This window comes from Myotis daubentonii, chromosome 1 (genome assembly GCF_963259705.1).
Source record: "Myotis daubentonii chromosome 1, mMyoDau2.1, whole genome shotgun sequence".
Classification (NCBI taxonomy): Eukaryota; Metazoa; Chordata; class Mammalia; order Chiroptera; family Vespertilionidae; genus Myotis; species Myotis daubentonii.
The window spans coordinates 57,167,954-57,183,445 of NC_081840.1; the positions used below are offsets into that span (position 1 = coordinate 57,167,954).

The 15,492-nt window shown below is 47.7% G+C and overlaps 1 protein-coding gene across 2 annotated transcripts; it reads left to right on the plus strand.

Annotated features, from left to right (window-relative positions):
* Positions 1-725: 725 nt before the first annotated feature.
* On the plus strand, positions 726-14,494 carry LOC132237162 (RNA polymerase-associated protein LEO1-like). Of its 2 annotated transcripts, none has more exons than XM_059701207.1 (9): positions 726-2,932; positions 3,536-3,681; positions 4,679-4,763; positions 6,345-6,520; positions 7,240-7,374; positions 10,034-10,169; positions 11,046-11,169; positions 12,094-12,191; positions 14,097-14,494. In XM_059701207.1, the coding sequence occupies exons 1-9, from the start codon at positions 2,852-2,854 to the stop codon at positions 14,148-14,150; spliced, it is 1,035 nt and encodes a 344-aa protein (XP_059557190.1). In that variant the 5' UTR covers positions 726-2,851; the 3' UTR covers positions 14,151-14,494. The 2 variants fall into 2 exon arrangements, with proteins under 2 accessions (XP_059557190.1, XP_059557201.1); XM_059701218.1 differs by having other exon boundaries at positions 6,426-6,520.
* Positions 14,495-15,492: the final 998 nt, after the last annotated feature.

Genomic DNA, 15,492 nt, shown 5'->3' on the forward strand with positions numbered 1-15,492 from the left:
CCGTCTCCTTTTATACTTTTTGTAACGTTATTAACAACTTGAAACCTAAGTATAATTTTTTTAAGGTAACTTCTGTATAGGCAACCGGTATGTTTCCTGTTGCCCAGCTAGGGCCTGAGGAAACAAATCCTCAGAGATGCTTTCTGGAGGCTGGTGTGGGTTTGCACGCAGCACTGGGCTCCTCGGCACTGGGGAGCAGAGGCTGCTCATCAGGTTACCCCCTTGGTTGGGGCTCAGGTGGCTGCTCCCCTTGTGTGGCAGTGAGGGCTGTAAGTCTGCTGTGTGGGATGGATACTTCTACGTGTCCCAGAAATGACCACAAGCTTAGGTCTTCTTTATTTTTTTTAGTTATTATTTATTTTTAATCCTCACCAGAGGACATGCTTAGAGACAGGAACGGGGTGGGGGACGGGGGACGGGGAGAGACCTATGATGAAAGAGAAACCTCAATTGGCTGCCTCCTGCATAACCCCCACTGGGGACCAAGCCAGCCACCCTGGTATGTGCCCTGACCTAGGAATCGAACCCACAACTTCTCAGTGCATGGGACAACTCTGAACCAACTGAGCCATACGCCAGCTAGGGTGGGGTGGATACTTCTAAGTGCCCAGGGCACTTACAGAAACAAAATCACAAGCTTAGGTCTTTTTAATTAATTATTTTTTAATCCTCACCCGAGGATATGCTTAGAGAGAGGGGAGAGGAGGGGGGGGGGGGGGGAGACATGAGAAACATCTACTGGTTGCCTTCGTACAAGCCCTGGCAGGGAATTGAACAGGCAACCTTTCGGTGTGCAGGATGGCACTCGACCAACGGAGCCACACGGGCCAGGCACCAGCTTAGGTCTTTTAAATGTTTAGCTCCAGTCATGGTCAGAGAACCAGTGTGCTTTCGTGACTGCCCTGAAGGAATCTCATATTTACAGTCGGAGGGGCTAAGGTCACTGAAAATCGAACAGCATTTAATCATGTGACTGCAGAATTACCACGTCAACTAAATTCACAGCCTCATCAGGTCTTTCTGTGAAAGGGCATTTGGTGGAGAAGGAAACTATTAATGAGGAAATCTGGACTCAGATGAAGCTCAAAACCTCAATTTCCAGTCAAAGCTCAAAACCTCAATTTCCAGTCACTCAGCCTCCCTGTCCTGAGGAAACTGTCCTATTCTGTTTGAAAACACTGTGATAACAAGACCTGGGCCAGTTTCCATTCTTGACTCATCCAACTGACCCACTTTTTACCAGTGACCCATCACTAGGATCTCATCACTTAGCAGAGAAAGCACAAACTGACTAGAAATAGCTTATGCACCAAAAGAACTACAACATTTTGCTAATAAATACAGGCAGAGCCTGGGGAATATGTGTGGAAGTGGGTCTAATAATGAGATGAAGGAAAGACTGGAGCACTAGTTTGGGCCAAATTTACTGATCTGGGTGCACTTGTATATTCTGAGTTTGATGTGTTAGCACATACAACAGGACATGGCTCTCTACTTGGTTCATTAATGAAAGCAAACTCAATGGTTACCTCCATTTAATGAAGTTGAAATGTCCAAGCTTCCCTGGAATTATGTGAAGAGAACCCAAAGACTTAGGGGAGATAGGATTGTTGGGGTACACATCTCATGTGACCTGCATACCACCCCTTACCTTCTCCAGCTACCTCCCTTGAGAGGCCAGCTAAAAATAATAAGTATTTAACATACCTCACAATTTCTGAGGGTCAGGGCGGGCTCAGTAGGCTGGTGCTGGCTTGGGGTCTCTCAAGAGGCTGCAATCAAGACATTGGAGCCCTGACTGGTTTGGCTCAGTGGATAGAGTGTCAGCCTGCAGTCTGAAAGGTCCCAGGTTTGATTCCGGTCAAGGGCATGTACCTTGGTTGCGGGCACATCCCCAGTGGGGAGCGTGCAGGTGGCAGCTGATCAATGTTCCTCTCATCTATGTTTCAAACATTCTGTTCCTCTCCCTTTCCCTTCCTCTCTATAAAAAATCAATAAAATATATATTTTTTAAAAGACATTGGATAATGCTGAGACTGCATTATCTGATGGCTTGCCTGGGGCTGAAGGATCTGTTTCTAAGCCGGCTCCCCCGGCTCTTGGCAGGAGGTCTCAGTTTCTCACCACAGCCTCTCCATAGCAGCTCGAGTGCCTTTGCATCATGGCAGCTAGCTTTCTCTAAAGCCAGTGACCCAAAAGAGAAATCGAGGCAGAAAAGCCACAAGTTTGCCCTGGCTGGCGTGCTCAGTAGTTAGAGCATCAGCTTGCAAACCCAAGGATTCCTGGTCAGGGGTACATACCTGGGTTGCAGGTTTGATCCTGGCCCCAGATGGGGCATGTGCAGAAGGCAAAGCAGTCGATGTTTCTCTTTCTCCCCCTCCAATCATCCCTCCACTTTCTCTAAAAATCAATGGAAAAAAATATCCTCAGGTGAGGATTAACCCCCCAAAAAAGTAAAAAAAAAAAAGAAGAAGAAGAAAGCCATAAGTTCATGGCTTAGCCTTGGAAGTGAGGTTGTATTCTATTGATCACACAGACCAACCAGGACACAATGTTGGAGGGGACCACACAAGGGCAAGGATATTAGAGGCAGGAATTGAGAAGTATCTTGAAAGCTGACCGTCACAACAACTTTGCTTTCCACCAAATTTATCACCTTCCTTCTCCATAGATACTCTCCTCAGGCTTCTGAGGGCCAGGCTCAGGGAGCCCGTTTGAGGTTAGGTTTGTTGAGATTTGGTTTATGAATCTTGGGAATATGTTGAAGTGATAGGCTAAGAACCATCTGAAGAATTTTTCAGAAAAATTTCAACTGTGCATTTCTCTCCAACATGAAAGCTTCTAGTGGACCATGGATCTGTTTGGAAACATAGATGATATTTCTTCCGAGAGTGATGATGACAGTCAACCACCTGTTCTAGGACAGCCTGTTGTAAGTACCGTCACTAATCTCAACTGGTCCCACTGCTCAAAGCGAAGGGAGAATTTCCAGAAGCCCTGACTTTCATGTGGAGAGAGCACAGGGAGAAGAACAGCAGCCTGACACATCTGGTGAATGGGTGACTTTCTTAGCTATGATGAGAATTTCTGGATATTATGGGGCATAAAAAGAACTGCTTAGAATGAGGTTGATGTCAAGCTTTAGAAGCTAGACTGTCAGGACTCAAAATTTAAAAACCTTTGATTTAAAAGTTATTCAAACCTGTGCCAATTGTAATAGTTACTTAGCTTTGAGGGATTGCATAATTTCACACTTCTGTTGTTAAATATCTTATGCAAACTCGATATGTCAGCAAAATAGACTTTTTTTTTCTTTTTCTGGTAATGCAGGCTACTAACTCTTGTGAATTTTGTGGTGGGGGTAGGAGAAGAGAGGATGAAACTTTAGGGAAAGGTCTGGAGGGGTTGCTAACTGCTTTATCCCTAAACTGGTGTCTAATTGTACTTCTGGTCAAACCTGCATCTGCCTGGTGCGAGAGGCGAGCTGGGCATTTCCAGTGTCACTTCAAGCTCTCACATCCTGGTTCTTCTCTAGCATGCACGGGGATTGCCTTGGGACCTGCAGGAGGAAGAGCCGATTTCTGACACCAGCATAGAAGTGGAAACTCCCTTCTTCAGATCTGATTTAGGAAATGAATTGCATTTCATTAAGCTACCCAAATTTCTCAGCATAGAACCCAAGTAAGAGAACTGATTCAAGTTTTCTTTTTCTCAAGATATTGAATGAAAACATATAGAATGTAAATGTGTTTTCTTATTTATCATGAGTTGGCGAATCACAAAGATGGGAGATTTCTCATCTAATGAAAAAATAAGTTTATGATGTTCTGTGGTAGAAAAATGATAGATTACTGGTGTGTGAGTTTTTTTTATGTTAACATGGAGTTTCTAATGTAAGTGAGTTTTTTTTAACCTTTTTTAAAAATATATTTTTATTGATTTCAGAGAGGAAGGGAGAGGGGAGAGAGATAGAAACAGCAATGATGAGAGAGAATCACTGATCGGCTGCCTCTTGCATGCCCCACACTGGGGATTGAGCCCACAACCCAGGCATGTACCGTGACTGGGAATCGAACCTTGATCTTCTGGTTCCTAGGAGATCAACCACTGAGCCATGCTGGCCAGGCAACATCACACTTTTTTTTTTCTTTTAAATATATTTTATTGATTTTCCACAGAGAGGAAGAGAGAGGGATAGAGAGCTAGAAACATAGATGAGACAGAAACATCGATCAGCTGCCTCCTGCACATTCCCCACTGGGAATGTGTCCGCAACCAAGGTACATGCCCTTGACCGGAATCGAACCTTTGACCCTTGAGTCCGCAGGCCAACGCTCCATCCACTGAGCCAAACCGGCCAGGGCAACATCACACTTTTCTTTGAAAATATGAAGAGATAGATCATGTGTCACCTGTAATTAGAAGACATTTTATCAAGTGAAGAAGACTGAATTATTTAGTCATGTTTAGATTTTATTTCATGTAATATATTTTTAAATCAAATTTCAAGAGAGTACAGTAATTTTTATATTTCCTTGAAATTAAATGCCTTTACATGAAGTGATTCGCCTACTGGATTTTTAAAAACACATTGGTGCATGTTGTTAAGATTATAATTTGTAGTATTAATCATATTCATTACTAAATATGGCTAATTGACATTAAAAACAATTTTTAGACCTTTTGATCCTCAGTATTATGAAGATGAATTTGCAGCCGTGACAGTGCTTGATGAGGAAGAGAGAACCAGGTTAAAAATAAAGGTAAAGTTCACTTTAATCCTTTCTTTTGGTAAGTTTTTCCATTTTATAAAGTAAAATACAGGGATAATAACTTGATACTTGAGCTTATGAAATGATCTTCCATATTTACTATTCAATCAATAAATAACAGTTTAGAACAAGGAATTAAATGCCTTTTCAAAATATTTTTAGGGGAGAAGGTACATCATCGTTTTTTAATCCCTGTAGAATTGTCACTTTTCTAATCTTTTATTTGTAGTTGTAATTTTTTGACAAAAGACAAAAATTCTTGAAAATTGTTGGCTACCTCTTTCAGGATAAAGATAATGTAGGGAGGCCATAGAACTGCCTGCACATTTCACAGTGGACAGATCATAGCAACTTCCCACAATAGAACTATTTCAGGCCCTTTATGGGAATTCAGACTGTGCACAAAAAGGGACCTTGTCATTAGGCAGTTCCTCTCGGGATGGCCAGGCACTACCATTGCTCTCACAGCGGTTTCCCATGCGCTTCTGCCAGGGGCTCTAGTAGTGGCCATGAGCAGGATCCACTTTTTTGCTACTTTTGTGACTTGGAGTTTCCTACCATAAGGGGAGGGTAAACTTGAATTAAAAAATAGGACAAAGCACAAGTCTCGAGTTTTAATTTGTTAATTACTTAATGGATTATTCTTTTAAAATGTTATTTAATGGAATGTCCAGAGCTTTTGTTTGTTTGTTTGTTTTTTAAATATATTTTTATTGATTTCAGACAAGAAGGGAGAGGGAGATAGAAACATCAATGATGAGAATCATTGATTGGTTGCCTCCTGCATACCCCCTACTGGGGATCGAACCTGCAACCCAGGCATGTGCCCTTGACCAGAATCGAAAGCAAGACCCTTCAGTCCGCAAGCTGACGCTCTATCCACTGAGCCAAACCAGCCAAGGCCAGAGCTTTGTTGTCTTATTAGACTAGGGGGCACTTTTTTAGTCCTTCTTTCATTGGGTTCGAGGCCCTTCAGGTGGCCCTGCAATAGGCAGACATGCCGGTTCTAACTGCCTACTCGGGTGGACCCAAAGCCTCACCCTGTCTCCCTTGAAGCTCTTGATGCACTGATAAGAACTCCTTCCTGCATCGCATTTAGTTTCTGCTTCCACTGCTAGGCGCTGGGGCTGAGAAAAGATTTAAACAAAATGTGTGGTTAGTTTAACCAATATCTCTACGTACTTGTAGCAGGAGGGTTGCAGTGTGGCCCAATCAGCTATTTTTTTTGGAAGCCTATTCTATCACTACCTATGGATTTTTGGCACATGATCATAAGTCACTCAAGGAATAAAAAATATGCAGTGCCCTAGCCAGCTTGGCTCAGTGGATAGAGCATTGGCCTGCAGACTGAAGGATCCCAAGTTCAATTCGTGTCAAGGGCACATGCCTGGATTGTGGGCTCAATTGATTCCCGGTCAAGGGCATGTATCTCAGTTACAGGCTCCATCACAGCCCTGGTCATGGCATGTGCAGGAGGCAGCCAATCCATGTGTCTCTCTCGCATCTATGTTTCTCTCTGTCTCCCCCCCTCCTTTCCACTCTCTCTAAAAATCAATGGAAAGATATCCTCAGGTAAAGATTAACAAAAAAAAGAAAAGAAAAGAACATGCAGCTTGTCACACCGGTGCCGAATGCCTTTGTGTTCTGAGCCAGGTAGAAAATACTGTGCGATGGAGGGTGCGCCGAGACACAGAGGGAAACGAGATTAAAGAAAGCAACACTCGGATGGTGAAGTGGTCAGATGGAAGGTGAGTGCAGACGCCTGAGGAGCGGTAAAACCCCCAGAGGGCGGCCTGCAATGAGTGTGAACAAACTCCAGGCCTCTGGGAAAGCTGAGAAAAATAAGTAGGGTTGCGATCATGGTGCTGCACTGGTGGGAGACTTTATTATTATAATATATTTTTTAAAATAGATTTTTATTGATTTCAGACAGGAAGGGAGAGGGAGAGAGAGATAGAAACATCAATGATGAGAGAGAATCATTGATCGGTTGCCTCCTGCACGCCCCCTACTGGGGATTGAGCCCACAACCCAGGCATGTGCTCCTGACCGGAATCGAACCCGGGACCCTTCAGTCCACAGGCTGATCCTCTATCCACTGAGCAAAACTGGCTGTGGCTGATGGGAGACTTTAGCAATGGTCCCAGATGTGATCGAATTCATGGTGTCTACCTACTGAGCTATGAGACATTATACATTGCTGTGTTTTGAAAAACTGATTTACTAATGAAGTGGTAGAGATTGGGAAGTTGACAAAACAACAGTATTTCGAGCTGAAAGGAGATGGGTTTTACCACCGTTTGCTTTGGAAGGAAGTAGGTTGGTTATTTACAGTATGCTCTGAGGAATCAGGATGAGGACAGGGCCCTGCAGTTCCACCGTGTTTTAAGTGAAGTGGTCAGGGTAGCATGGGAGCTGGAGGACTGGCTGACCAGCCGCCCTAACATCGCCTGCTTCTGGTTTGCAGCTTGTCCCTGCACTTAGGCAGCGAAGTGTTCGATGTCTACAGAGCCCCACTGGAGGGCAGCCACAGCCACCTGTTTGTGAGAGAGGATACCGGTCTGCAGGGACAAGCCATCTTTAAATCCAAGCTCACCTTCAGGTAACTATTCAGACTGATGCGTTATTATTTGCAATTAAAGAGCAACAAGGAAGAGAGAGGTTGTGCGAAAAGCCCAACTCAGCCCTGATGACCTCATTTCAAGGTACAGTTCACCAAGGGCCACGGTCTGGTTCCCGTTCTATTTTTCACCTTTGCTGCAAGCTGCAGCTTCTCGGGGAGCCAGCTCATGCTCTCAGACCACCAGGAGACAGTGTGTAAACCAGAAGACCAGTGTATGAACTCACCTTGACCAGTGCACCTCCAGAGGCCTGAAGACCTGTCTGTGCTGCTCTGCTGGTCAGCGTGTCCTTTCCCTCTACTGGAATTCACCCGGGAAGCTAACTGGTCATGAGTGTGTTGGTGTGTGCATGCAGGCGAGGGAAGGGAAGAGCCAGATGGCGCGACAGGCTGCTGCCTGACCCCAGGCAGGCTCGGTGCTGCGTGTCTGTGCTTCTGCCCTTCCCTGGGCGCTGCACGATGGCGCCTTCTCACCGCTCCCCTCTGAAGGACACTTGACAGACTGTGGCAGCATGCACAAGGCTTTTCTTAGGGGCCGTGGAAAAGCTCGCACATCAGATTGCCGTAGTGCAAATCAGATGGTTGTTGCACAGCTTTGTAAATGAAAACATTATTTAATTGTATATTTAAATGGGTGAATTTTATGATAAGAATCATGTTGTGCAGAGACTTGATAATTCTGTTGCTCTGTTTATTTGTTTATTTTATTTTTAGAGAGAGTGAAAGTGAGGGTGAGAGACAAAGAGAAACATCAGTGTGAGAGAAACACATTGATTGGTTGCTTCTTGCACATGCCCCGACTAAGCCAGGGATCGAGCCTGCAACTGAGGCACGTGCCCTTGAATAGAATGGAATCTGAGACCCTTTAGTCCACCAGCTGATGTTCTATCAACTGAGTCAAACTGGCTAGGGCTGCTCTGGGTTTTTTAAAAATTTGTTTTATTATTACTGACAGTATTACAGATGTTCCCCATTCCGCCCCACCCCGTTACCCTCTCTACCAGCTCCCACCTTGCCCCAGGCCTTCACCACACTGCTGTCTGTGTCCATGGGCTATGCACATCTATATGTATAAAAAGTCAGCGACCGTAACACCGTAACAACCAGAATGACCAGTCGCTGTGATCCCCACTGCGGCCAGCGAACTGGCCTGATCAGGGGGTGTGGCCCCTCACCCCAGCCGGCCCCACCCCTGAATACCCCCCACCCCAATAGGGGATGGGGCCGGCCAACCTCCTGCAGCCCCTCCCCCTGGCTGGTCCCACCCCCTCTGGGTCCCCACCACCCCAATCAGTCTGCAGCCCCTCTCCCTGGCCGGCCTCACCCCTGCTGGGCCCCTACCATCCAATCGGCCTGCAGTCCCTCCCCTGGCCAACCCTGCCCCTGGTCACCCGCCCCCCCCATACCAATAGGGTGTGGGGCTGGCTGGCCAACCTCCTGCAGCCCCTCCCCCCAGCCAGCTCCACTCTGATCAGCCCCCCTCGCACCAATCGCACCAATCGGGTGGGGCTGGCTGGTCAACCTCTCATGGCCCCTCCCCCAGCCCCATTCGGAGGCGGGCCAGCCAGCCAACCTCCTGCCACCTCCTCCTCCTGACAGGTGCAGCCCTAATCCGCCAATTGGGGCTGGGCTGGCCAGACCCCACCTGTGCATGAATTCGTGCACTGGGCCTCTAGTATGCATATAAGTTCTTTGGTTAATCTGTAGTCTGTTCCATGCATCATACCTCCAGACCTATTTTGTTCATCAGTTTATCCTGTGCTCTGTTTTAAAGATTGTCATGGGTGGCTCTGAGGTTGTGTGTTTCACATCTGACCATGTGAGCTTGAGGAGGAGTCTTGATCTCACAAATGTTTGGTTTCCTCATCTATAAAATGGAAGCATCTACCTCACAGGGATGTTGTATCAGTTAAGTCAAATAATACATGAAATCATGTCGTGCAGACCTGGCACACTAACTGTGGCTCAGACCCCACCCCCTAATGGTCTCCTCTGGAGTGGCACCCTGAAGGACAGGGTTCTGTGCGTGTTTTCCACCGTGCCCACGCTGCACGCTGGGACAGTACTTCACCGCCCATCACAGTTTCATTCCTCCCGCCCCTTCTCTCAGCCATGCTCTCCTTCCAGACTCCCTCCTGATGCACTTAAACCCGCTCTCCTTTAGCCAGGGTGCAGGGCCTCCTGTCCCACGTGGCCCCCTGAGCGGTCATGAGGCCCCAGACCACTGTGACCCTTCTCCTTGTTTTGACCTTCCTTCCGATTTTACTCAGATGGAGGGACTCATCTTTAGTTCTGAAACTGTGCCTTCCGGCCTTTGCGCCTCCCTCGCGGAACTGAGCTTCCCTTCCCTTCTCTCCTAGGATTGTGGTTGGGGTTTTCTTTATAAAAGCCCTTACCCTGCCACGGCCTCTCCTCCTCCACTCCACTCCCACTTCACCCCATCCGGCTCTTCAGGGGTTGGGGTGGAGGGAGGCAGTCCTCGGGAGCCAGAGAATGGGGGTGGGGGTGGGGGCAGGAGCACCAGGGCCGGGGCCCTGCTCCTGCTCTGCTCAAGGGAGGTGGTCATTGTCCACAGCAGTTTGTGCGCTATGATTGCCTCCAGTGTTCTTAGTAAACAGGCATTTGTGTTCCTTTCCTGCAGACCTCACTCTATGGACTATGCCACCCATAAGAAGATGACCCTGCCGCTTGCTGACAGATGCTCAAGGACGCAGAAGATTAGGATCATACCAATAGCTGGCTGTGACCCCGAGTGCCAGCGCACCGAGAAGATTAAGGTGTGTTGGCTGCGCTTTATCCTGGGACTTGGGGGTGCTAAGAGTTGTGCTTTCCAGAATATTAATTCGCCACTTCTTATTGCCACAGGCAGTTTACCTCCTGTGGTTATCAGGGAACCAGCTTAACCTCCTAAACGTGTGGTTAACCACAGTAATGTCAACAGCCATGGGTGAGATAGAGCAAACCAGACACTCAGGAGCTCTCCCTCCAATCTGTGAGGTTTCAGATGAAAACGTAATTTTTTTTAAAAAATGTAGCCTTTGAGAGATATCACAAAATTGTGTTAGCCAGATAAGAAGTGATATAGGAAGGTCAAAGGACATTCCTGACTCATTCGATACTGGCCCTGCTTTATGAACCCCAACATGTGGGAAGCCAGGCAGATGAAGGGGATGAAGGCTCTACTTTGGGGCTCAGGGACCGGCCCCTGCCTGCACGTTCTCACCCTGTCGTCGGGAGCTGAGGGGCCCAGACAGGAATATCTGGGCTCTGTGGTGCTTTGGTGGAGCCTGGGCCAGTCAGGTGTCTGTCTCTTGGGAACAGAAACGGCCTCCCTCAGGCATCGCTGAGCATGATGCCATGGCTCAGCTGGTCGCTGCTCTCTGGGCCCTGACTGGCAGCACAGGGGACGTGGCGGCTCCCAAGGCTGTGCCTGTGCCAGTTCTGATCGGACGGATGGTGTGAGGGGCCGTCTGCCTCTTCACCCTGGTGAGGCCTTCACGCCTTAGAGCTGAACAGGCAAGCGCTGTGTGAGGTACCAGGTGTGGCTTGGAGAGGTCTGTACTCTGCAGACACGGGGAACACATAAAAGTAGGTTCTAGTGAGCACAAAAGTTGTTCATTTTTAAGTTCACTGGTTTATTGGCTTCTTTACAGAAAGAAAAACAACGCTTGAGGGCTTCTACTCGCCGAGGGACAATCCGTCTTCGGGGGAAGCAGAACCGGCAGGGCCCGAGTGCCCGCTACCAAGAGTCCTGCAGTGACAGCGAGGAGGAGGAAGGTGAGTAATTCAAAACCAGTCCCAGGGGAACTCGGAGGTGAGTCGGTGTGGAGGTAACATTTCATCTGAGCCACGGTGCCTGCTTTTGCCCTGGCGGGCTCTTATTCCCTGGCCTGCTGTTACTTAGCGGTACAGAGGTCTCTTATTATTATTATTTTAATAATTCTTTATTATTGAAAATATTGGATATGTCCCCCTTCTCCCCCATTGACCCCGTCCAGCCCACCCTTGGCCCCCGTCCCAGGCCTTCAGCACCCTTCAGCAGAGAAAATGTCTGTGTCTATGGGTTATTTTTGTTGTTGTTAGGACCACTTTCCCATAGAAAAGCTAAGCTGGGCAACTAACGCAAAATAAAGGAAATCAATTAAATAATTCTGTCCTATGGAGGGAAAGGTGTGATAGGCAGCTTGCTTGCTTGTATAATTAAGGACCCAATACTTAAACTTGGCAGTTTTTTAAAAATGTGTGCTCTAAGCCTTGTGGGTATTTAAAAGTGATTAGACAATTCTTTTGAGAACAAACCTCAAATCTAAGTTATTTCTGCCAGTCAGTCACACAGGGGTGGGCAAAAGTAGGCCGACAGGCATTTGTACGGAGGAGGACCTGCAGGTTATGGCTATCACAGTGGCTTCGTTACCTCGGCACAGCGGCACGGGGCCCTTAGGCCCCTCACAAGTTCCCATTGCCGGCCCTCGTTATTTACACTCTGGTCTCCTTGCGAAACTCAAGCACACGTTGGCACAGAGTTCTTTCCTACCTTTGCCCACCTGTTTGTACCTCTCATCACAACTTTAAAAAAACTGTTGGTTCCTCGAGGGAACACGCACAGTGGGCAGTGACAGTGCGAATTCAGAAGAAAAATTCAGGAGTAAATGGGTCTCATCTTGGAGGGTCAGTCTCATGTCTCAGTTCCTTTGCTTTCAGAGCAACAGGCCAGAATCTATTTGTCAGACAGCGATGAAGGATCAGAAGAAGAAAAGCCTCAAGGATTACTGAGAGCAAAGCAACTCACCAGTGATGAGGTAAAAGCAAACATATTCCATTCAAAAGGGTTTGCCCTGTACCCAGGAGCCAGCTTCTAAAGAGGAGCTTGTAGCCTAGGCACACAACAGGCGCCCACACACCTGGCTGGACCTCAGTGAGATGAACGCAGTGCCAGGACTGGGAGTGAGTTGCCCTAGTGAGGGAGAGTGTTGGCTTGGAGGGGACACCGGCCAGGGTGGACCTGCCACGGAGACGCAGAGGCCCTTGGGCACCAAGTCTTGTCTGGAGAGCTCGGAACAGTTCAGTGTGGGAGAGCAAGGGGTCTACCATGTCCCCTGTGGTCACTGGGTGTCTTTCTTATTTGGGTATAATGGTAGTGGAGCATTATTTCATTTCCATGTTATTAAAATGTTTTTCCTTTAATTATTTCCTTTTCCATGTATAGGATCCTAAGTGCAAAGATATTTTAAGTCTCAACTATACAAGTGAATCACTATGTTAGTGCCCATAAGCCATATACCTTCCTTCAGTGTTTGCCGAACACTTAACATGCTCCACTCTGTGTTCTGGAGACAGAGATGGGAGTAAATGTCGCAGTAACAGGGATGTTCAACTGAACATGGGTCACTTGTCTAAGTGGAGCATTCATTTTCACTCATTCATATCTACACTAATAAAAGAGAAAAATGGTAATTGGCGTACGACGATACCCTTTTCATTGGCTAATCAGGGCTATATGCAAATTAACTGCCAACTATGATTGGCAGTTAACTGCCAACAAGATGGCGGTTAATTTGCATATGTAGGCACAATGCAGGGAGGCGAAAGGGAAATCAGGAAGAAGCCCCCTGCCACTGACAGTGATCGGAAACCCAGGGGGGAGCTAAGAGCTGGGGGGCCATGATCGGAGAATCAGGCGCCTTTGCCGCCCTGGCCAGTGATAGCAGGAAGTAGGGGTGGAGCCAGCGATGGGAGCTGGGCACGGTCGAAGCTGGCAGTCCCGGGAGCTAGGGGTCCCTTGCCTGGGCCTAAAGCGGAGCCCACGATTGCGGGGCCGCTGCAGCTGCGGGTCCCTGCTGCCCGAGCCGGACGCCTCAGCCAGAGGCGTTAGGCCTGGGCAGGGGCGGAGCCTGCAACCGCAGGGAGCTGGGGGTCCCCTGCCCAGGCCTGACACCTCTGCCGGAGGCCTCAGGCCTGGTCAAGGGGCCGATCCGGTGATTGGTGATTGGAGGGTGATGAGGGTCAACTCCTCTGGCCGAGGCATCAGGCCTGGGCGGGGGGCTGAGCCGGGGATTGGGGGGATATGATGGTCCCCTTGCCCAGGCCTGAAGCCTGGGTCAGAGGCATCAGGCCTGGGCTGGGGGCAGAACCAGTGATGGGGGGAAATGAGGGTCCCCTGCCCAGGCCTGACACCTCTGTCAGAGGCGTCAGGCCTGGGCAAGGGGCCGATCCTGCGATTGGAGGGTGATGGGGGTCAACACCTGAGGGCTCCCAGTATGTGAGAGGGGGCAGGCTGGGCTGAGGGACACTCCCCCCCCCCCCCACACACACCCAGTGCACGAATTTCGTGCACCGGGCCCCTAGTATAAATATATATTTCAAATTTTAAAAGCACAGGAAACACCAGTAGTCCTTTAAAAAAAAATCAGCGAGCTTTAAAGTGCTGAATTTTAGAGAGTAAAGTATAAGGAAGCGGACAAATGCATCTCAAGTATAATATTGTAGAAATCCTAGTCGGTGGAGCGAGGAGTGCCCCTCTGGCTCTGACCGCCATTCAGGGGAAGCGCGGTTTCCATTGCCTGACCTGCCAGACAGGTCATCAATGGAGGGCTTGAGTTCTCACGCGAAGGCTGGCTCCTCAGTCAGCTCCGGACTACTTTCGACAAAATTGCCAGGAACGTGTTTGGTACTGAATTTTACCTTTTGTCTCTCGTATTTTCTAGGTGAACCCTACAGAAGTAGGAAAGCAGGGGAAGAGAAAGATGACAGACGCATAAAACCTGCTCTCATTGTTTGTATTGTTTTCAACAGTTGTTTTTTTTTTACTATAGTTTTTTTTATTGATTTCAGAGAGGGAGAGGGAGAGATAGAAACATCGATAAGAGAGAATCCTTGATTGGCTGCCTCCTGCACGCCCCCTACTGGGGATCGAGCCCACAACCCGGGCATGTGCCTTTGACTGGAATTGAACCTGGGACTCTTCAGTCCCCAGGCCTATCCACTGAGCCAAACCTGCTAGGGCTTAACAGTTTGTTTTAAAACAATGATGAAATGTTTTGTTTGATGAACTGAGTTATTTTTATATAATCCTAGTTGTGAATAAAAAATGTTCAGAAGCAAGTCTGTGACTTTAGAAAATCCAGTTTGTGTTTGCTCTGGATCTTAGGTTTTCTTGCCTTCCTGCCCTTCTGCCTCACCCCATCCCTGGTGGGGCCCAGAGGTAAGCTTGGGTTTAGCTCTGGTACTGCCCCCCAGCCCCCACTCCCCGGATGTCCTCCCTGTTCTGCCAGCTGGGTCAGGCCCTTCTGTGTCCTGTGTTAACTTTCCATTGACCACATAGCCCTGGGACCTTGGAAGAGTAGGTACAGCATGGAGGGACACTGGGTGCTAGATGGGCACTACAATTCTAAGCCTCAGAACAAGTTGAAGGACAGGACTGTTATTCCCATTTTACAGATGTGGAAGCTGAGGCTTAAAGAACTTAAGACTGCTGTCCAAAACTTTTTCTTCCCAAGGAAAATCAGCCTTTTTGAGACAAGAGTCAGGATTTTCTATGCACAACCATAATACTGAGCAGATGTATTAATGACTTTATTGAGAAACTAGAGGCCTGATGCACGAAATTCATGCAAAGGGCTGGTCCCTCGCAGCTGCGGCAGTTTGCCCTGACCCTCACGGCTGCAACTGGAAGGATGTCCGGTCTAATTAGCATATTATGCTTTTATTATTATAGAAGAGCAGTGGGAAACAAAACACCAGATTCAACTTCTAACTTTGTGGTTGGTGTAGCTGGAAGGTAGTAGGTACCTAATAAGTATTTACTGAATGAACAAACCATTGGTAGTATCTTGGGCAAGTTACTTCTCTGAAGTCAGTTTCCTCAACTCAGGGGTACTTGGACTTGACCATATAAATAGTTCACGATTCAATGTTTATATTTCTCTGCCTTTGAGAATTGAGTACTAATTAGAAACATCTTTAAAAATGTTTGTTAAATAGAAAAGGTCCAAGAAAAATGGCCCATTATCGCATCATGCGGAAAACCTGGATTCATATATTTCCCTCCCTTTTATACTTTTAGGTGGACACTGAGCTGTGTCTGTAGCCACTCTCTCTGTC

Bases quoted from the DNA above. Each gene is read 5' to 3' on its own strand.
- LOC132237162 (XM_059701207.1), top strand. From the start codon at position 2,852: ATGGATCTGTTTGGAAACATAGATGATATTTCTTCCGAGAGTGATGAT. The intron at 10,170-11,045 runs GTGTGTTGGCTG...GCTTCTTTACAG, and splicing joins AGCGCACCGAGAAGATTAAG to AAAGAAAAACAACGCTTGAG. The intron at 11,170-12,093 runs GTGAGTAATTCA...CTTTGCTTTCAG, and splicing joins TGACAGCGAGGAGGAGGAAG to AGCAACAGGCCAGAATCTAT.